The 22,874-nt window shown below is 33.9% G+C and overlaps 4 protein-coding genes across 5 annotated transcripts; 1 reads left to right on the top strand and 3 right to left on the bottom strand.

Moving 5' to 3' along the window:
- Positions 1-287: 287 nt before the first annotated feature.
- On the top strand, positions 288-3,895 carry LOC104813707 (SKP1-interacting partner 15). 2 transcript variants are annotated; one of them, XM_010541426.2, is made up of 2 exons: positions 288-3,475; positions 3,731-3,895. In XM_010541426.2, the coding sequence occupies exon 1, from the start codon at positions 2,318-2,320 to the stop codon at positions 3,470-3,472; it is 1,155 nt and encodes a 384-aa protein (XP_010539728.1). In that variant the 5' UTR covers positions 288-2,317; the 3' UTR covers positions 3,473-3,475; positions 3,731-3,895. The 2 variants fall into 2 exon arrangements, with proteins under 2 accessions (XP_010539728.1, XP_010539729.1); XM_010541427.2 differs by lacking the exon at positions 3,731-3,895 and having other exon boundaries at positions 288-991; positions 1,524-3,677.
- A 1,688-nt stretch (positions 3,896-5,583) lies between these two features.
- On the bottom strand, positions 5,584-6,959 carry LOC104813706 (extensin-3-like). Its single transcript, XM_010541424.1, has 2 exons — positions 5,924-6,959; positions 5,584-5,803 (listed from the first exon to the last, which is right to left on the bottom strand). The coding sequence occupies exon 1, from the start codon at positions 6,895-6,897 to the stop codon at positions 5,938-5,940; it is 960 nt and encodes a 319-aa protein (XP_010539726.1). The 5' UTR covers positions 6,898-6,959; the 3' UTR covers positions 5,584-5,803; positions 5,924-5,937.
- Positions 6,960-9,519: 2,560 nt separating this feature from the next.
- Positions 9,520-10,780, bottom strand: LOC104813705 (extensin-3). Its single transcript, XM_010541423.1, has 2 exons — positions 9,853-10,780; positions 9,520-9,772 (listed from the first exon to the last, which is right to left on the bottom strand). Exon 1 carries the CDS (start codon positions 10,728-10,730, stop codon positions 9,867-9,869), a length of 864 nt encoding a protein of 287 aa, XP_010539725.1. The 5' UTR covers positions 10,731-10,780; the 3' UTR covers positions 9,520-9,772; positions 9,853-9,866.
- A 5,842-nt stretch (positions 10,781-16,622) lies between these two features.
- On the bottom strand, positions 16,623-19,068 carry LOC104813704 (nuclear speckle RNA-binding protein A-like). The gene is made up of 6 exons (XM_010541422.2): positions 18,740-19,068; positions 17,998-18,134; positions 17,678-17,906; positions 17,516-17,577; positions 17,323-17,404; positions 16,623-17,064 (listed from the first exon to the last, which is right to left on the bottom strand). The coding sequence occupies exons 1-6, from the start codon at positions 18,834-18,836 to the stop codon at positions 16,967-16,969; spliced, it is 705 nt and encodes a 234-aa protein (XP_010539724.1). The 5' UTR covers positions 18,837-19,068; the 3' UTR covers positions 16,623-16,966.
- Between the last annotated feature and the right edge of the window lie 3,806 nt (positions 19,069-22,874).

Genomic DNA, 22,874 nt, shown 5'->3' with positions numbered 1-22,874 from the left:
TTTTCATTTCAGTTTTTGGATATTCTTTTGACTTACAAATATCCATTCACACGTAAAAATCCAATCTGAATTTTTGTAACCTACCAATTTTTTTATGGAAGGAAAAGCAAAAGCAACAAGAACTGGGCTTATATGGGCCTAATGCTATCGCATAAAATGAAATAAGGTCCAAAACATTAGTAAGTCTTTATGGTTAGGTTTAAGCCCATAAAGGCCCAATAATTTTGACAAATGATAAGGGTAGTTTTGACATTTCAACTCATAGCAACAACCCTAGTTCCAACTTCCATGCTTCCTTCCCTTGCGTTAGATCCATCGCTCGCTGATTTCCATAAACCCATCAAGAATATCGTTTCTCTTCTTCTCTCAATTTGTGTTCGTCGATTTGAATGTTTTGTCGTTTGCTGTTTCCGAAAATTTTTGTGGCTTAGCTCTGACTGTTGCCCGATGATGCACAAATGAAAATTTCATCGAGCGGCTGTATTTGGATTCGCCGGCGTTGTCTCCTCAATCATCGGATCTCCGCCGCCGCCGTCGTCGTACCAGCACACATGCACCCGTCACCATCTCTTCTCCGACCACACACGTGCGGCGGTTTCGGCGGCGGTGTTCGATGTTTTTGGAGTGTCGGAGTAAACCCATATACGTTGAAGCCGTGAATGATCCGATCTAAAGCTATGAGATCTGAGGGCTCCTATACATATTTTTTGTTTGAATTTTAAAAGATCTGCGTCTGTTTCTCTGTGATCTGTGGGTGAAATTATGAGCTTTAGGAGAGAGCGATAAAGATGGCAATCTATTTCTTGTCTTGGCCTCTGAATCTGAGATAGATCTGAACCTCTCCAGTGCTTCAGTTTCAGATGCAAAGATGAAAAGTGGGTTTGCCTTCTCCGTCGGGAAGGAGATTAGGTAATTGCAGATTGATGTTGTTAACACTGGTCATTCGCCAGATGTTGATAATATCCGTCATTCAATTTCAATCAATGGCAAGGTAATGTTCTATTTCCATGATCTTTTGAGCAAGTCTTAGTTGAGGTTGTTCCTGTGATTATGTATATACAACCTCTCTGGTGTTTTATTACGGTTTCATTGTGTTTAATCTTGATTGACTTCATATTCAAGTTGAGATCTTTTTTATGACGATGCGTTGGGCTCTTAGCAGTTGGATATATTTTGATCTGCTGTTCTTGATGCAATTGCCTGAGTGTAGTAAAGCTTTGTCTGAACCTTTGATCTCACTGCTCATGAGCAATGTTGATATGTATGGTTTCCGGTTGGAATTAGCTGTCTGAACTTTGCTTATTTTGTCTGCCCTGCCCTTTCAAATGCGCATCGTTGTTTTTCTCCCTAGATCCTGCCATTGATCTCCATTTGTGGAATTAGCCCTTGAAATGTGTTTTTTTTTTCTAACGCTTGCTCTGTCATGAAAACTAAGTTGAAATGGGATGGTTCCAACCGGTTTTCCCTTGTCTACTTGCGTTGAGCACTTGAGCTGCTCTCACTCACAATCATCACCGCTGCAGCTGTTGCCACTGCCAACCGCAACACACTTGTGCTGCAGTTATGGTGAAAGCTATGCTTGAGAACTGGTTTGATGCGTTTCGGGTTAGGTTTAGAGTCCGAGTCACTCGGGTGTCCATGGGCGCTTCAAATACTTTGATACTTGCGGTCATCTGGTTGATGAGGTCGAGTCGGTGCGATGGTGAAGTCTTGTGTTTTCGCCGTCAATCTAAAGGTCGGATTTTTGCCATCCGACGAATGGATCCAAACCCGAAGGTGGGATTTTTGTGTTCCGACACATTGAGCCAAACCCAATTGATCCAAACTCGGAAGGTCGGATTTTTACCGTTGTTGGATCTGTATTCACCTTTGGTAAATATCCAATTTTCGGGTGTAAGGATAGGAATAGGATATCCAAACTTGGTGGCTGGCTTCGTTGGACCAAGACGTTATACTCCATTAAATTTTTCTACAATCAATTTGAACTTCTATGCTCACTCTAATAAAATCTCTGTAACGTTATGTTTTGTTTTTGGAATAAGCAGTTTTAATCATTTCTAAGTAACCAAATTAAAAGTAAACAGCGCCATTAAAATATTTTGAAGAAAATTTCAATAATAACCGGACAAGTTCGGTAACGACACCATACCATACAGCCAGCAGCAGGGGCAATTTTGGAACAATATAAATTATTCCTCTTTTTTTGCCCTATCCCGTCCCCGATAACGACGCAGAAGACTCTAGGCCCTGACGACATTTCCTTTTTTGCCCTCAACTTTCCCCTAAATTACAATCGGGTTCTATTCTGCGGCCGGCGATGCCTTCCCTCTCCGCCGTAGCTGTTGCGGCGAAAATGGAGGCGTCGCCAATCTACCGGCTTACCCAGGACACGATCCACCAGATCTTCTCGTCTCTGCCGCTCCGCGAGGTCATGATCTGCCGATCTGTCTGTAAGTTCTTCAACCAGCTCTTGACCTCGCCTTGTTTCCTGGAGATCATCTCCACGCGACCACCGTTGAATCTCCTCGCTCTCCGGCCACCGCATCACCACCACAGCCACCGTCGTGATGGCCACTCGGAGAATCTCCGGCCGTTCATCCACATCTACGATCCGGCGCAGAACCAGTGGTTCAGGTTCAGCCTCGATTTCCTTCCTTTCCGATCTCCTCTGCCCGTGGCATCTTCCAGCGGGTTGATTTACGTCTGGGGTGACTCGCTTGATTCGGCCGATTCCAGCAAGTCGCTCGTCGCATGCAACCCGCTGACTCGCCGGTTCAAGGTGCTTCCACAGCTCGGCTCGGCGTGGTCGAGGCATGGCTCTGTCCTGGTTGACCCGGTTAACCGAGTCATGGTGCTCACCGAGCTCGCGGCGCTGTATTACTCAGGTACGCTCGTGGCTAACCAGTGGATGAAGTTTTCTTCGAATTTGCCGTCGAAACCTAGGAGCCCTGTGTTGCTGTCGAACTCGGTTTTCGTCTTATGCGATGTTGGGTCACCATGGAGAAGTCAGTGGAAGCTTTTCTCGTGTGAATTGACAAACTTCGCCATCACTCACACCAACTGGGTATGCTTAGAGAAACATGAATGGGGTGACATATTCGGTATCATAAAACGACCTCGATTGCTGCGTGGAAATGGCGATTCGAGATTGCTGATGATCGGTGGGCTTAGGTCTACATTCTCGTTGAACCCGTCTTGTTCAACGATTCTGATACTGAGGCTGGAGTTAGAGAGATTGGAGTGGGAAGAAGCAGGAAGAATGCCACTGGATATGTATCGGTGTTTTCAAGAATGTAGCGAGTTCAAAGTGTTTGGAGGTGGGGATAGGGTATACTTCTCTGCCAAAAGGATGGGGAAGTTGGCAATGTGGGATTGTTCGGAAGGATGGAGATGGATCGATGGTGCCGTTGGATACAGTGACGGGCTTTGTCGCGGGTTCTTTTTCGACGCCAAGCTCACATCGGTTCCATGAAAAGGTGCATTCTTTCCATTCATTCCTCCTCTGTTCCTAATGATTCGTCTGTTCTTTGCTTGTGCTTTGAAATGTTTCTTCTGAACACGGTTCTTCCAGTCGCCTTCTTGTACGTACCACATTATGGCTGCTGTATTTGTCAAGATTGTTAACGCAAATGCACTTACATTGCTTCTCAACACTGTTTTTTCCGTTGCTACTGATATTTCGCCGATGCATTCGTTTAAAAGTTTTCGACTTTTTCCGTGTTTGGACTTCAGCGTCTAAGATCCGGGTTTCGCTTGCTTGTCCGAAAGTTGCGTGCTTGCTGCATAGGATCATGGAATTTGCCAAACTCCATAACAGCCCATTCACTTTGCTGCATGATGCTCTAACATCGGACTATCATGTAGTAATATATAATTGTTTTCTTGGGCATAGTCTTGGTTATGGTTCATATATGATTATTTTGGAGGTCCATCCATGTCCATAACAAGAAGGAAAAAAAAAACAAGATATAGGAAATTAAATAGAAAAAAAATAAGCAATATTGAGTTGTTGGAAACAAAATCAATAAACATTGAAATATTGGACCAAGTACGAGTTTTTAAAAGGGCCCACCTATGTTCCTGTCTGACGAACATAACCTTGATTGTCAATAGATTCGGAGTCGGTAGGATGCAATTTGGTTTTATATTATTTGTAAAAGAGATCGTCTTTAATTGGTATTATTATGTGACTAAAAAGCAAATCAAATTAATTGATATTATCTTTACGATATATTTTTTTCAATTGTATATCTGACCGTCCATAATAACAATAATAATAAAAGATTTTACCGTTTTTGTTCCCAATGCTAGTAGACGCATATTTGAGATAAATCCACAAATCTTATAACTCATATAACCTATGGTAACTGCCCACTACACATTTGAAGAAATTTGCCAAAAATTCCACTTTGTATGGTTATGGTATGGGACATCTACAACGATAATATTATTCGTGTACGGGCAAAAAAATAGGACAAAGCGTAATACGAAAAAGACAAGTCGTAGTAAAATCCCTTTTGTCCGTACGAAATTACAAGTAAATTCGTAAACTGCAGCTTCGTAACGTTAAAACGTTATTTTCGCAACTGACATATATGTGTATGTGTATGTGTATGTGTATGTGTATACATATATATGTCCACATCATGAATATACTATTGAGAGGATTAGTTGGAAGTGGGAGACAGATAATTCGAGTAAAAAAAAATTATATCTCTAATCTCTATTTTCTTAAGATGGGACTATATTGTTCAATTTCAATGAATATACATATATATATATATATATATATATATATGGTTTGATTCAGCATTTGACCAATGTACGAATTAAGAGATGTACTGCACCGCACGTACCAGCATTTGACCAATGTACGAAGCCGAACCTCATTAGCCCAACTCTTCCTATATCTTCTAACACTACGCGTTTTCTTGCAAAGGTGGAAAATAATATAAATGGAACCATACGATATGTAAAAATACTATTTTTTTTAATACATACAAACTTATGACACCAATACGATATGTAAAAATATCGGGATCTTACGTTACGTATTGGCGATAATACATTGTTCTAGTATGTTTAACTACGTTTCTTATACATCTAATGGTTTGGTGAAATGTACAAATGTTAAAATATGTTGTCGAATACATACATTAATATACATATATATATATATATATTGACTCCATGGTTGTTGTCTTTAATCTCCTTTATTACGTACAAAAGTTATCACGGACCACATATTTCATCGCAAATCTACATCAGAGTTAAAGATGCCAAATTTACATTAGAGTTAAAGATCAAATAAGAAAAATGTGCGATTATAATAAATTAATTCCGGACTTTATGTCGCAGTAAAAAAGGTAAGACAGATCCAAATAAGATTAGTTGTCCGAATTCCCAAAGGAAGTCCAATAAAGGACGATCTATTTGGTAGTGCATAATAATGTCACGTATCTTTTTTTGTCGGGTCCCTATCAGTATTTTTTGTCGTTATTATTGTAGAAAATATAAATTTTATTACAATGTAAACTCATAATATTATGTTCTCAGAATTAGTGGAGAAGGAGAAGGAGAATATTTTGAATAATGGACGAAAAAACTTGCATTTGATAATTTGTAAAGGACGTAACTTACATGAAAGACCACTTGATTCAACAACATGTTTCGAAATTATTACATAACTTAAAAAAAAGGCATATGTCGGAAATGGGAAACTTTCTCTTGGCGTGCTGGTTGACTTCATTCTTCACTCTTGTCTCTTTTATTATTTCCGAAGATTTTTGCATACTTAGGACTCCTGCAAGAACATATTAACCTTTATTTTATCATCAAGGGGTAATATATATATATATATATATATATATATATATATATATATATATATATATTCAGCAATTAGTATATATGAGAGATTTACCATATTAAATGCAATTAATAGTGGTATGGAGGAGGTGGAGATGCGTAGATGTAGTGATGAGGTGGTGGTGAGTAGGTCGGAGGAGGTGGAGACTTGTATTTGTAGTGGGTTTTGGGTGGTGGCGGGGAGTGATAAACGGGAGGAGGGTAATGCATTGGCGGAGGAGGAGACTTGTATTCGTAGTGTTCCTTCGGTGGTGGTGGAGAATGGTAGACCGGAGAAGGAGTGTAATGGTGAACCGGTGGAGGAGGAGATTTGTACACATAGTGTTCCTTTGGTGGGGGCGGAGAGTGGTAAACCGGTGGAGGAGTATAGTGATGAACTGGTGGAGGAGGAGATTTGTATTCATAGTGTTTCTTCGGAGGAGGTGGAGAGTGGTGAACCGGATGAGGAATGTAGTGGTGAACCGGTGGAGGAGGAGACTTGTATTCGTAGTGTTCCTTCGGAGGAGGTGGAGAGTGATATACAGGGGGAGGAATATAGTGGTGGACAGGTGGAGGAGGAGATTTGTATTCGTAATGTTTCTTAGGAGGTGGTGGAGAATGGTAGACGGGAGTAGGAGTGTAGGGGTGGACAGGCGGAGGAGGAGATTTGTATTCATAATGCTTTTTAGGAGGAGGTGGAGAATGGTAAACGGGAGGAGAGTAATGGTGAACGGGAGGAGGTGGAGATTTGTATTCGTAGTCTTTCTTGGAAGGAGGAGGAGAATGATAGATGGGAGGAGGATTGTAGTGTTTGACAGGTGGAGGAGGAGATTTGTATTCATAATGCTTCATAGGAGGTGGCGGAGAATGGTAGATCGGATGAGGAATGTAAGGGTGAACCGGAGGTGGAGGAGACTTGTATTCGTAGTGCTTCATTGGTGGAGGAGGAGAAGAGTAATAGTAGTTGGCAGAGGTTTCAGAAGCAAAGCTTAGAGAAACTGTGAAGACGAGCAAAGTTGATAAGAGAGAAGCCATTAATGGAGACCCCATTTTTGTTTCTCTTTAGAGAAAGGTTGTGGTTTTGCGCTCTATGCTTAGTCCCCCTTCCCCCTATCCTTTATATAGACTTTGTGGATTTACCCTTGTGGTGAAATGGTATATTCGTAATTTCCTCGTTCGGTGTAAAAAAACAATTATATATGAACAAACATTAAAGAAAAAGAAATGATGACGTTCGTGTATGAAACTTGTGTATTGATCTTTGTTTTTGTTATTTTCGAGCTGTCGATGGTTGACATGTGCTCCATGTTCATTAGTTACATATATATATATATATATCAAACTAAATCCAGTGTTTTTTAATTGAAAATTAAACCTAATTTTAACACAACCTTAATTTATTCCTTTTTTTAAAAGGTATTTGTATTAATTAACTGCACCGATACAAGTAGGAGGAGGAGATGTTCAAAGTTAAAATGCATTGTTAAATCAAACCGACGAGGTTTTTTTATTCTTATTTTAAATAATAAGAAAAATACTTTCTTATAATTTAAAGTAATTAACAAAATTATTGATCGTGGGTATCAAATAGATGATCTTGGAAATGGGAACATCAATTTTGGTTCAGAAATTAAAGACGAAGTAATAGAATAAGTTCATTGCATTTCAGAGGGGAACCTTCATTACAACAAATGCATATACATACGCCACACACACACACACATATATATATATATATATACACGTAATATGTCATATACTGTGTATGTATAAAACCAACCAAAACCCTAATCCATCTGTTATTCACAATGGGTGGCTTTTTTTTTTTCAGGGTAATTTTCTCTTTTATCAAAATGTCATGTTGTAGTTTCATCTAATATTGGATCCCTCATCATGAATATGAAAATTACATGTTGACTGATAAAACGTATACATCCTAATAATTTATTTGCAACTTGTCAATCATAAGCTAATATTTTATATTTATACAAGTTGAAAATTTTAATATACAATATTTTTCGTGTGTACACTATAATGTTGTCCTGAAAATCTATCTGAACTAATCAATATTGACGATTATATATATTACAATTAATCATACATCGATTTTCTGTAAACCACTAAGTGAAGCATCCAAAACTTGCTACGAAGAGGTTTATGATCTGTCACATATTCTCTAATTATATATAAAACCCTAACACAAGTTTTTGGACTCGTAATAATAGTACATAAAAAAAATATTTGTTACAAAACGTAGAAAACGCGTTAAAGAGAGGCTGGCCATTGTCGAATAGTCGAAGGGAAGAGTGAAGGAGAGAAGGTGGCCCGACATGCATTGAATCTTTTGGCTTTGGATTTGGATTTGGAGAATTTTATAATCTTTTTTAAGTTTATTCCATCAAATTTAAATATATCAGAGTAAACTTCTCGTATTAATATATATAACTCGAACATTAGCCATACATACACACACATATATATATATATATATGTAAGTGTGTGTGTATGTATTCTTCTAGGCGTAGATATATAGAGACAGAATTAGTTACACCTCACTCTCAATGATTTAGCATCGAAATATTGAACATCTTAACGATTAATTTTGTAATTATTTATTACCACAACATATTTAATTATCAAAATATATGGACTAGTTTACCTGAATAATCATGGATCAAACCATTATGGATTAAGATGTAGACTAATCATCGACTTCATACATTTTTAAAGTTATCTCAAATATCTTACCATATTGGTTAGTGGTCAAGAAGATATAGCTAATCTTGAAACAAATGAACGTCAACGGATTGTAAAATAATCACCGTCTTATTCATTTAGTTAAGTTGTCATTATCTTAGTTCAGGTTTATTTACTACCATATATGATAAATAAAAAAATTCTCCTCTCAATTTCTGATTATTTTTTGTTTGTATACATATATATGATAGATATATTTTTGTATAAATATTATTGGAGACTTATTATTATTAAAAATTTAGTGCTAACGGTATATATATATATATGTATATATATATGTGTGTGTGTGTGTGTGGACGAAATATAATTGTAGAAAACATCGTATGTATGTACGTGCATATGTCCATATCAAGAAAAGATTATAGGGGAGTAGTTGGGCGAGGACAGCGATATTGGAAGTGGGGGACACATAATTCCAGTCAAAAGATAATATCTCTAATTTCTATGTTTATTTATATATATATATATATATATATATATATATATATAGTGTTTAATTCAGCGTTTGACCCATGTACGAGTTCAGAGTTGTACCACGCGTTTTACAGAAAATAATCTAATAATAGAACAATATGATATATAAAATATTATCTTTTTTATACAAACTTAACACGTAAATGCTCAACATAACGTTAATTGTTTTCGGGATATAAAATAGATAATTTGTATTTATCATTATCGATTGGAGATTTTAGATATCAAGACATTGTTTTAATATGGTTCGGCTACTTTTCTTACTTAATCTTGGAGTTACATTTATTGAGTAGCGAAAAAATGGAATTACATGTAGTCGTCAAAACCCGATGGAAGTCAACAAAGAAGGCCGATCTGGTGCGTACTTGATGATAATCTTACATATCTTTTCTTTGTCGGGTTCCTATTAGGGTTTTTGTCGTGGGGAAAAAAATGTAATAATGAGAAGCGAGAAACCATTTTATTTTATTTTGATGTTTGTAGAAGAAAGTACGTAACCCACAAATATTTCATTAACCGCATGCATGAAGGACCACTTGATTCAACAGCATGTTTCGAAATTATTACAAACTTTTTTTTTTTAAAAAAAAAAGGACGGAAATGGGAAACTTTGTCTTAAGAGCGACTGTTTGACTTCGTGCTTCACTCTTGTCTCTTTTATTATATCCAAATATGCTTGTATACCGAGGGACTCCTGTTTATCATCAAGGGGTAAAATCATTGGAATTTACTCGATTATATATATTTTCACGAATTAAAATAGAAGAAATTTACCATATTAAGTGTAATTAATAGTGGTACGGAGGAGGTGGAGACTTGTATTCGTAGTGGGTTTTAGGTGGTGGTGGAGAGTGGTAAACGGGAGGAGGGTAATGCACTGGCGGAGGAGGAGACTTGTATTCATAGTGTTCCTTCGGTGGTGGTGGAGAGTGGTAGACCGGAGGAGGAGTGTAGTGGTGAACCGGCGGAGGAGGAGACTTGTACATATAGTGTTCCTTTGGTGGGGGTGGAGAGTGGTAAACCGGTGGAGGAGTGTAGTGGCGAACTGGTGGAGGAGGAGACTTGTATTCATAGTGCTTTTTCGGTGGAGGTGGGGAGTGGTAAACCGGAGGAGGAGTGTAGTGGTGGACAGGTGGAGGAGGAGATTTGTATTCATAGTGTTTCTTGGGCGGTGGTGGAGAGTGATATACTGGGGGAGGAGTGTAGTGGTGAACTGGCGGAGGAGGAGATTTGTATTCATAATGTTTCTTAGGCGGTGGTGGAGAGTGATATACCGGAGGAGGAGTGTAGTGACGAACAGGTGGAGGAGGAGACTTGTATTCGTAATGTTTCTTAGGAGGTGGCGGAGAATGGAAGACGGGAGGAGGAGTGTAGTGACGAACAGGTGGAGGAGGAGATTTGTATTCATAATGTTTCTTGGGTGGTGGTGGAGAGTGATAGACAGGAGGAGGGTAATGTTTCATAGGCGGAGGGGGAGATTTGTACTCATAGTGCTTCTTGGGAGGAGGTGGAGAATGATAAACCGGAGGAGGGTTGTAGTGTTTCACAGGCGGAGGGGGAGATTTGTATTCGTAGTTGGCAGAAGCAAAGCTTAATGAAATTGTGAAGACGAGCAAAGTTGATAAGAGAGAAGCCATTAATGGAGACCCCATTTTTGTTTCTCTTTAGATAAAGGTTTTGGTTTTGTGCTCTATGCTTAGTCCCCCTTCCCCCTAACCTTTATATAGACTTTGTGGGTTTACCCTTTCAACTTCTACCATTGTGGTAAAATGGCATATTCGTTATTTCCTCAGATGTAGAAAATTATTGAATATAAACAAAAAGAAATGATGACGGTCGTGTCTGAAACTTGTGTATTGATCTTTGTTTTTATTATCTTCTTGCTGTCGATGGTTGACATGTGCTCCATGTTCATATAACACACACACACACATATATATATCAAATCAATTAAATACAATGTTTTCCAATTGAAATTAGACCTAATTTTAACATAACCTCTATTTATTCATGTTTTAAACAATGTATAAATAAAACTAATTTTACAAAATTATAGATCGTGGGTATCAAATTGATGGCCATGAAAAGGGAACATCAAGGAAAACAACTGTATACACTACATGTCTCTAAAACTCTTATCAATGTATATTTAAGTGAAAATGTTTGTTCGCGAAGGACAAAACAATTGGATACATTCATTGCATTTATGAAGGAAATCCATGATTACAATAAATTAAAAAATACTAAAAAAAAAACAAAACAAAAACTATTGTGATTATAATTTATAGCATTTAATGAATAACTTTTCTCTAGATATGCCTAAAGTTTTGCATGACTCATCTCGGGTCTCTACCACCTGGCCCAGCCCATACATACATACATACATACATACATACATACATACATACATACATACATACATACATACATACATACATACATACATACATACATACATACATACATAATATTTTTTATGTATGTGCATTGCATTATTCTTGACAGTCCATTAACCTAATTAATCTTAACTATTATAAGTTAACAAAAAAACATCTTAACGATTATAAATTTAATCTCGATAGGAAATTATTCATACAACGATCGATTTTCTATAAACTTGCTTCGGAGAGGTTTACGATATGTTTCATATAATCTCTAATTATTATAAAACCCTAACACAAGTTTTTGGAGTTGTAATAATACATTATTTATTTAAAGAAATATATAAAACGCGTTAAAGAGGGGCGACCATTGTTGAATAGTCGGGGGAACAGCGAAGGAGAGAATGTGGTCCGCCATGCATGGAATCATACCTCGTGGCGGTGACATTGAATCTTTTGGTTTGGATTTTGGTGGTGTCTATACACATTTATTGCCATTGTTTACTTAGAACTTGAATAATCTCTTTTTAATTTATTCAGCCACCTTTAAATATAATCAGATTAAGCTTTTCATATCAAGATTTAAAAAAAGTTGATATTCGGATTAGATACATATAAATGTGTGTGTGTGTGTATATATATAGGTCTAGCTAGATATATTGAAATTTAAGTAGTTGCCTCACTCTAATTGAAATAATGAACATGTAACATATCATTATTGAGGGTTTTTTAGTAATCGTGGACCAACCATTACATGTTTTTAAAACAGTTATTATTGTTGTTATTGACAATCGAATAAACCAAAAATTAGTAGAACTCCTAATTCCATATGAAATATAATTCCTAATAATAAAGTAACTTAAAATAAATAATAAACGTAACAATATTTAAATTCAAATACTCCATAATTATCAGTACAAATCATTATGCCTTATGTATTTTCGGTTCACTTTGAATGCAATTATAGACCTATTAATATAAGCAGCTAGAGAAGATGTAGACTAATCATCGACTTAATTAGGGTTTTTAATGTTATCTCAAAAAGCTTGCCATCTTGATTAATGGTCAAAAGATATAACTAATCTTGAAATATGTGATGCCAATGAAATGAATGAACGTCAATGGGTTGCATTTAAAATAATCACTATCTTCCAATTCATTTAGTTGATTTGTCGTTATTTTTAGTTTAAATTTATATATTCTCCATATGGCAACTTTTCTTCTCTTATCAATTTATATTTACTTATTTCTCTTCGATGCTCGGTTCGTTACTTTTTTTTTCCAAATCATATGTATAAGTATAAGTACCATATGCTTAAGGAAAGTTAAAAAAAAAATGCAAAACTCGGTAATTTCAAGGTCCAAATCAATGATGTGAAAACGACAAAAAGCATGATTGAGATTGTATAATATTGGAAAATATCAGCCAATTTTCGAATTATTATAGTCTTTACCACAAAAAAAAACACATAAATAAATAGCGTCAACCATGTTAGGAGAAATCAAGACTTATTGCATGGGAATTGCTTAAAAAGTCTTGGTATTGAATTGTTTGGTAGAGGGAGATGAAAACCAAGCACACTAATTTTGAAAAGAATTACAATATATATGATTGTGAGAAATAAAAATAATTATAATATATATATAATATAAAAAATAAAAATAATTATCGAGTTTCTGATACTACTTGGGAGAAATTAAACTCCGACAGAATTATGTCCTAAGGCAAATGTCGTCAATTCTCCTTACACCTCACACCTAGGAATAGGAACACTATTCCGTTCACTTATTTATCTATTTTTAAAAACTATTATAATTTATAATATTATGTGGATGAGTTGGATGAACGTGTTTCTTTATACATACATGCATACATATATATATACACACACACACGTAGAAAAAAAAACATGTATTGACAAAAAAAAACGAGACAACTACGTCAAATATGTTGGTGAAGAAGATAGCGTACGAGCATCTAGATAAGACAAAAATGTTGAAATTGATATTTCATTCCTATTTATTACACGATCTTCTTCAATATTGCACTTGTTTTTTTTTATTAATTTGTTGATAAAAAAATTACAAAACTTAGGTGCTGATCCTTCTATAACAATTCTCATTCATAGAGAATATTGATTAATTGATGAAACAGAAAAAAATAGTATTGTCATATATATATATATATATATATATATATATTTAATAATCTTATTCGTTATATATTTATTTGATCAAATTTCAAAATATTTAATCCAAATTAGAAATGAATGAAAAATAAGAATTCATTCGATCGATCCAATATATTTATTAGAAATTATATAAAACATTAATATATATATATATATATATATATATATTGGTGATGATTTTGTTTAGTGTTATGTTTTGATATTATTTTTTAGTATTATATTTTAATAAAAAAATACAATAGTATAATTTTTAGGTTTAATAATGATTATTTTTAATAAATTTTATAATAAAATTATTTTTTTACTTAAAAATAAATTAAATCGATATTATTTCTATTTAAAATTTATTATTTAATTATTATAAATTTAGTAAATAATTTTTATCAAATGATATTACAAAGTTAATTAAAACTATTATAAAAAATTATTTTAAAATAATATTTTTTTGACAATTTATATCAAAACGCAACCGCAACGGTAATGAACCATTCACTTCTAACTGCACCCACCCGCAATCGCTACCAACAACAACTTATCAGCCAATCAGTACTAATTATTTATAATCGCTATCAAACGTTCTGAAAACGCTGTCAGCCGCAACCGCAACCGCTGCGGTACAATCAGTCGACGAACCCTAAGACAACCAATATTCATATTTCAAAAAAAGAAAACAAAATTTGAAATTCTTTGACAATTTTTTTATTTAAATTTCTCTATTGTAAATCAGAAAAACTATTTGTTAACCATCTTTCGAATGATATTTTTAGCATTTATGACTCTAATTACCTAATTCAATAAATTTTTATATATTATATAAAATACAAGAAAAGAGTTATCTGTTTAGAAGAATTAAACAGATGTCATCAATATTTAGCCAACAATTATACTATTTACAACGTGTTGTAGTCCCTATTACATTTTATTTTACTATTATTTATCATTTCATTTTGGAAGAACTCTTTGTTTAAAAATCATTGTCATTTAGCCATTTATTAATGACATTAAATCAAAATTGTCTTTGACTCTTTGCTTTCTTTTTTTAATATATAATTATAATCACATTAATTGCCATTAAACTCGACATGATACGTGTCTTGAGTCTAATAATATTCATTGGAAACAATTATAATTCAGAAGTCTTTGTTTGATCAGAAAATGCTTAAAAAAAAACCAAGAAAATATGGAAGAATTAGGTGAGATGATTATTTTCCAGTGTGACATCTTGGAACTTTGCCAAAATATAATATCTATTAGGTAGAGTTAGATCTCGATCCATTTTATTTAATATTCTAGTTGTTGTTAAAATAAAATTCGTTAACCAATACGTCTCCTTTTCCTCATTCATTAAAAAATATATAAAAATCGATTCGATTTTTTGTTCACCAAAACTAATCATTAGATTTTTAAAGAAATATGTTATTCACCGACATGGAAATTTTCTGGTAAAAATAATTAATTTACTTGTCCTATATTGCGGTATAATTTCATCCTCCATGATTCTATGATTAAAACAACGAGTCAATGAAGAGGCTAGAGCATTATCTTTTGTGGGGGTAATATTATATATATTAATATATAATTTATTTTGTTAACAATTTTAACAATAAATGGATAACAATGGGAATAAATTAGTGAACCGCAACCAAGAAGTATTTATCATACATTTTATCCTAAAGTATACGAACCGAGGTTAAATTTATGAAGGAAAAAAATAAGAAGAAAATAGTTAAATAAATATATATATAAGTAAAAGAAAATATGATGGGCTTATTACACAACCAAATCATGTCTTTGCTCGTAGATTTGATGGAAGATTCGTTTTCTTAAGTGAAAGAAAAGTCGACGCGGAGAAAAGAATCTGCTTTTGAATATGCCAAACATTATCAATCTTCATCCATTTATTATTATTATTATTATTATTAATTAAAATTATTACCTAGAATAATCAGTTTATTTCTACTTTGGAAACCTCAAAACTAATACGAACTATGCAAATTTTCGCGTTTTAGTAACAATTTTTTAAACCCACATCTTCCATACACATAATTTGTAGATTTAATATTATAATATATAACGTCTAAACTTCGTAAATGGGTGAGATTATACTTTGGCCCTTCTATAATTGGGATAGACCAAAACGATTTCGTTTTGTGATCGTTCTGTACCAAGTCACAACACGTAGCAAATTCGAATATCAAAATTGAAAGTTTAAGAGATCGAATAAAAAAAAAATGCACATTCCCCCCCCCCTACGTAGTTATGTTCATTATAATTATACTATAACCTTTAGGGAGAAATAACATGTAGAAAATAATCGGTGAAATGGTGGCGCAAAACGTATGTTCCGTCCCGAGTTCAAACCCCAGGCTGGAGAGAGAGTGTATAATTCAAATCACATGGCTAGCTCTCGGCCTCGGAATTAATTTGGATCTCAGCCAGAAAACCCGATTACCCAAAAAAAAGAAAACAAGAATTCAATTAGGTAACATTTCAATTTTTTTTTTTTTGAGAAAGAAAAGAAAGAAAGGACTAAAGTATTCAAAAAAGAAAAAGAAAGGAATTTGGGGAAAGCAATTATAAAGCTCGTTAATTGAGGACACCACCCCTACTCATATAACGACTGGCCATTTATATATATATATATATTATATACACATATGTGGGAATTGCTTATCAACTGAATATGATCATCATATTCCAATCAAATTTAACACAAAAATCGAATAAAATAAATACGAATTTTTTTAAAGCTATAAAACCAAATCTAAACCGATATAAAATAACCGAAAATCCAAAAATTGTTCTGAAAAATTTAATCAGTAAAATCAAACCCGAACATAAACCCAAAAATACCGATTCCAATATAAAAACGGAACAGATAAAATTTTATAAATCCAAAAAAACCATCTTTATATAAAACCAAACCATATACAAACTTGGGGTGGCTTAAAACGATATTCATATAAAGACGTATAGACAAATTCCATTCCCCACCACCAAAATGACAAGGGAGGGAGTATGTCGATTGAGTATATTTCCTTCAAAAAAACAAAAGGGAAAGATTTTGAAATTTTCGTCTCGGTGGTATTTCTATGACACAAGAAGCTCATGAAATTTGGAAAATACAGATTACACCATTTCCAGGACAGAAGAGTTAGATTTTATCACCTCACTCACATTGTGGATTCTCTTGAGCATTCTCCCTTGCTCTTTTCCGGGGAACTCCATCGAATGAGGAAGCATATCTCGAGATCCTTGAAGGAAGCCGGTTTTTTTTCCTTACCATCTGGTGGAGTCCCAAGAGGGTTTGCGGGTTCAGCTCCTACCGCGTGCTCCAGGTCTTGGACCTGGCTTCCTCGAGAATTGGAGCCGCAAGAACTTGGATTCTGGATCCGTTTCATCCATCCGGTAACCTGTGCAAGGCAAGATACCCGTCAGCAAAGTTCGAGGGCACGCAAATTGGGTGAGGGAACAGTGATTCTTCGTAGAAGCAGAAAGATTGATGAACATTATGCACATAATCCTTAGAGGTCCTGTCTCAGATCTATAAACGTGAAAAAAAACAAGCTCAATAGCTCAGTTATTGTCGTTAGCAATTTCTTGATAATAAAGTAATGAACTTTCGTTCAGAAATCGCGTAAAAGTCGACATCTTTAGATAGGCAAAATCACCTCGCAAGGCACTCAAAGCAGTTGCTGCACAGGCGGGATTTATAAAATCAACAAAACAAAGAACAACAGGATCTCCGTTCCGCTGCATTGCGTACAATATAAAACCCTTTAGTATGTCAAAACTCAGATATGATGAGATTCGGGTGTAAAATAATTTCAAGAATGCCTGATTCAGGAACTCGTAAAAACTTACAAGTTTAGATTCTTTGGTCACAAGCCTCACTTCTTTGTATCCCACAAAAGGTCGAAATATATCTGGAACTAGGTTAAGGACTGTGAACTCCGAAACTTCTGTTTAAGTTAGAGAACGAAATATCGGCATAGATTTTCTGCCATGACCCAATAGAGAGGATACGAGCTACTTCCCTCCGTGAGCAATTAGAAGGCAGACCTTCAACATACAGAGTGTTGGAAGCATCGGGAGGTAGAGGAAGTATATCGTGGCTAGACCTAACAACTCCATTGAATTGCCCCATCGTAGGCTCGCCCATGGATGGGTCAGTCACTGTGTTACCTCTTCCTGGTATTCCCATACCAACTCCATTGAAAGGGCCAGCTTCTCCAGATGGCACAGAAGGCATTTGCTTCGAATGAAGTCACGAAAAATTTTCAGCCAAGAAAGGAAATCAATAGAAAACATACAAGAGGAGCCGAGAAAACGAGATGACTGAGTACCATGCTCTGCAGGTAGCGGTCATAAGCTGACCCAATAGTATTGCTATCCTTGACTGATTGAAAGCTAAGATGATCCTCATCCCGTGGCAAATAATTGTGGATTTCACGGCCTGAAGGTATTGCAGAACCTGGAGTTTCTGCAAAGAGAAAAACAATGGAATTCACTTTTCATGCTTTCATTTCACAATGTTTTTCCATACACGCATACATATAGGAACGTAATAAAGCCTTTGAATTTCTTCGCCCGAAAAATCAAAGTGAGTTCAGAAGCTGAACTCTAGAGTTGTATTACGCCGTTAATAACTGATATCTTGAGCTGTATTACAGTATCCATACAGCAGGATGGATTCACAAACCATGTAAACACTTGCACACTCTGAGGAAATTTACTTGAATCAAAGCCCCCAAACTATGAGCCCTAGTGAGAAATGGTTGCACAAAATCTGACAAGAAGCAGTTCATATATATACCAGAATACCACTCATCCATTAAACCCAACGGAATTGATTTAGCGTTCATACTGAATCATAATCCATCTGCACATTCATGCCCATTACCAATCTACCACTCATCACGTCTCGAGGCAACAAAAACCCAGTTTCCGACACTTAACCTATAAGCAAAAACGCATAAATCCGACAAACCCAGCAAAAAATTCCATGCTGAAATTCAACGAAAACGTCAAAGAGAGCTCCTTGAGGCTCAAATGTAAATCATGGTGGAAGAAGGGAAACCGTCTTACCGAACCCAGAACGGGGACGTTTCAGACGCCCACCGGGAGGAATAATAGGCGGAGGATGCTGCTTCTGTCGCTGCTGATTCCAGTATCCATCCGCCATAGATGACGACAGAAACAAAATATCGAGGGATCACAACATTCAGAAAGAGGGTACCAAAAAACCCCTGATTTCAGGAACAGCTTCGATGTTCGGTCTATCTACACCGATTCGACAAAACCCCCATCACTTCGTTGCTTGCTTGTTCTTCCGCTACAAATCGCTCCCAGCTGCAAATTCAAATCCCGTCGGACAATTTCTTCTGCCCGAATTCAAAGTTTGATCCTTTCACCCATGGGCAACCGAGTCCTGGATGATCCGACCCGAACCTCGAAGATCCGATCCGTTTTACTGGATCTGTTTGGCGAACTGATAGTAACGGGCCACCAAATTCATAGATTAATAGCATGGGCCGGGTTAACCCGATTGCATTTGGTCCAAGTAGCCAATAATTATATTATAAGCACCTTAACTTTAAATGCATAAAATAAAAATACACTTTGACTTCGATAAAAAAAAAAAAGAAAAAAAAAAGAGGAAATCACAGCACTTTCGGACCTTAAAATTTCATTTGAAATCATTTTTGTGTTTGATCGATTTTCTTACTAAATTTTCATGCTTGAATATATATACATAGTCATGTATACGTCAGAACGTACAGAAAGTCAAAATAAATACGTATAATTCATATATATATGTATATGTGTGGGTGTGAGATACGCGTTCATGGGTGTTATTTAAGGGCATCATGGATTGTCGCATGTCCTTGCATGCACAACCCCTATAGCGAGAAATATTGGTTTTATTGTCATTTTTCAGTATTTATGACTATCACATGCATAAGAATTATGAATTAAATTAAATAAAGACAAAATGATGAAATAGATAGAATATGATAAATAAACCGCAGTGCCTCAATTTCTCCTTTTATTTCATGATATTGAAAAACAAATTGGGATTTAATATTTCAAATAAATGCTTATTTTACGGCCCAAAATACCGTGTATTAAATTCTTAAATACAATTTATATATAAATTAAAATGCAACTTTGTTGCCCATACCGTCATTTCATGGTAAACATCCCAAACTAGACACTCCTGCAGCTACGGTAATGTATTCATAGATCGAGAATTTCTTCGTGCCTAGTTGTGTATAAATATATATATATATATAATCCGTGTGAAATCATAATTTATGTATTTAATAGCAAACTAAGTTATTTTAGATTTGGTAATCATTAAATGCAATAATATATTTCATCTAGTGAATTAAGAGTCTAACATAGATTTTGGGAATAACTAATTAATGTATCGATTCATTATAATTCTAAATATTAGCTATCATATTTAGAAATTTATTACTATTGTTATATTAAAATTAAAAATGGGCACAAATTAATTAGTTAACGTGTATGTATTGAATTGTCTTTAAAAGAAATATAAAAAGAAATTATGTAAAAAATAAACTATAGTTTGGACATAATACGGCCAACTTATAATCATTCGAATCGATATTTTGTATATTGTTTTAAAGTGAAGCCCTAGATGGAAATATTTTAATAGTGAATATATATATATATAGATATATAAGAAAATGAAATAAAATTAAATATGAGAATATGGTCTATATATATAAATAAATATTAAAGGGCGGTGTTATATTTGATGGTGTCCAAGTCTTTTGGCGACATGGGGCATAGACAAGAAGTACTTGCTCGCCATGTCTTCTGCTTATTCTTCACCAAAGTTTATTTGTTCTCAAGCCTTTGGCTTATAATCATTTCTCTAAAGTTTTAATCATTCACTTGGATCATCAATCATCACATTCTCTCACCATTTCTCTTTTTTTTTTCTTCCCAATCATATATGTTATTATATTAAAAAAATATATATCATCATATATTATTATTGAAACTGGAAAAGAAAATAGAAAAAAAAAAAGAAGAAGAACCAACAAAGATAAACGGGATGAACATAAAATAAATTGATATAAACCAAATATTCTCTAATAAACATTAAAATCCATGGTTTTAAAAAAAAATCAAAATTAATCAGGAAATTTTGATATTTAGAATAATTTAACTAAAATATATTATTTAAATTGTTAGTATTCTATAACTTCGAGAGTTTTAGAAAAAAGAAAATCTAGGCATGTATTTTTTTTTTACACAATATTGGTGTAAAATAACTTTTTGTTGGCAAACACGATAATCCAATAGAATTTATTTTGTTGCTTTAAAATGACTAAGTTCATAGCATTCTCAGAGCTAGGGCACAACAAAATCCGGGAAATAAGGCTTTGGAATGCGATTATTATTACATTATTATTAGTTCCTAATCTCAATTACCTTAATTTAAAACAATATCACTTAATTACCCATTGTCTTGTCTTTAGGCCTTTAGAGCTATATTTTAATTGTCATGGCTACAATTTTTTTTTATAATTATGTTATTGATGATGATGATGAGATGATGATATGTCATGGAGCATAGAGACAATTGAGACACCATCACCATTTTGTCATGATGATGTTGAAATATTTGATTTTTTAATGTATATTGTAATTTATTATGTATCTTTATAAGTATATATCAACAATACAATACAAGTCTGATACTTTGTGTAAACATAGGTACATGCACAAATATACATGACGATATATTTTAAATATATAACTTTTGCGTGGGAGATCTTCCATCATCCATCCAAATGTTTTGAACTTGGTGACCCACCAATCTCGTATTAGCTCATCTATACATACATATATATATATATATATATATGACGAGAAATGATGGAATGTATATGACCCTACACCTCGAAAATGCCAACTATTTTTTAGATTATGACTTTAATTAAAATGTAATTTGTAACCGTTCAATACACACCATAATTTGTCGATGAAATTGTTTTACAATGAATCGAGACTTCAAACTTTCCTCATAATAATTATTTGAAAATAATATTATATCATTTAATAAAATTTCTTTGTAGTATAAGAGGAAAATAAAAATAAAAAAATAAAAGGGAAGGTTATGGTGATGGGTCAATAATGTTCCAACATTCTCCTCGACTCACTCCCCCAAATGTGGAGTCATGCATCAGATCTTCGGTCCCACTTACTACAGACGATTTTTTTTCATTAGAATTCGATTTTTTTTTTTATTTAGAAAATTATATGTATTTAATTTTTTAGATTGATTCAGAATTAATTTGGTTGTTTTCATTTTTAGTTCGATTTTTATTTGTAAAAATATTCATTATTTTAAAATATTTTTCCTTATTTTATATTTAGTTTGAATTAATTTTTTAAAAAAATTTTAAAATTACAAATATTTGATTTTAGATGCAAATAGAAATATACATTTCTAATATATAGAGCCTTTGCATATTTTTACATTTACCACTATGGTGGCTATATTAAGGTTGGATTAAAATAAAATGGATTTTAGTTGAATATTGATAATGATATTATATAACCGAATTCGATATATAATATAGTATTTATGATTTTTTAAAATTGAACATTAACAAAATGAATTCTAATTGTAATAGTTATTATTTATATGTTCATAAACGAGATTCGAAACTATATACATAATTTAACATCATCTATATTATATACTATACTACAGTTGATGAGAAATACAGTTAATTGTGTTAGATTAAAATATAAAAAAAACATAATATATATTTGTTTTTAGATTTCAACATTACGAAATTATAAGTGTTTTTATTTCATTTTGGTAATTTTACACAATATATCTAACAAATTTGTTATCGTAATATAAAATAAGAAAAACATAATATATATATATAGAGAGAGATTTAGATTTCTAACATTACAAAATTATGTGTATTTATTCCATACCGGTATCAAATACATAAATATATGAAATAATTTTTTTTATTGCAATGCACATTTAATTATTAGAGTTAACTATGTTGCCCTTGGGAATATGTCCAATTTTTACTATACTCTCCGCTCTCTGAAAGTTAAAAAATCTATTTAAATATTTAAATTTAATTTAAATAAAGTTTTCTGCCCTCTCTCTCTTTTCACTTTGTTAAACTCCTTTTCGTTTCTCTCTCTTCCCTCT

The sequence above is a fragment of the Tarenaya hassleriana genome, unplaced genomic scaffold (genome assembly GCF_000463585.1).
Source record: "Tarenaya hassleriana unplaced genomic scaffold, ASM46358v1 Cleome20, whole genome shotgun sequence".
In the NCBI taxonomy this organism is placed as follows: domain Eukaryota; kingdom Viridiplantae; phylum Streptophyta; class Magnoliopsida; order Brassicales; family Cleomaceae; genus Tarenaya; species Tarenaya hassleriana.
The sequence above is the reverse complement of the archived record's forward strand: the minus strand, read 5'-3'. Positions and strand labels throughout refer to the sequence as shown.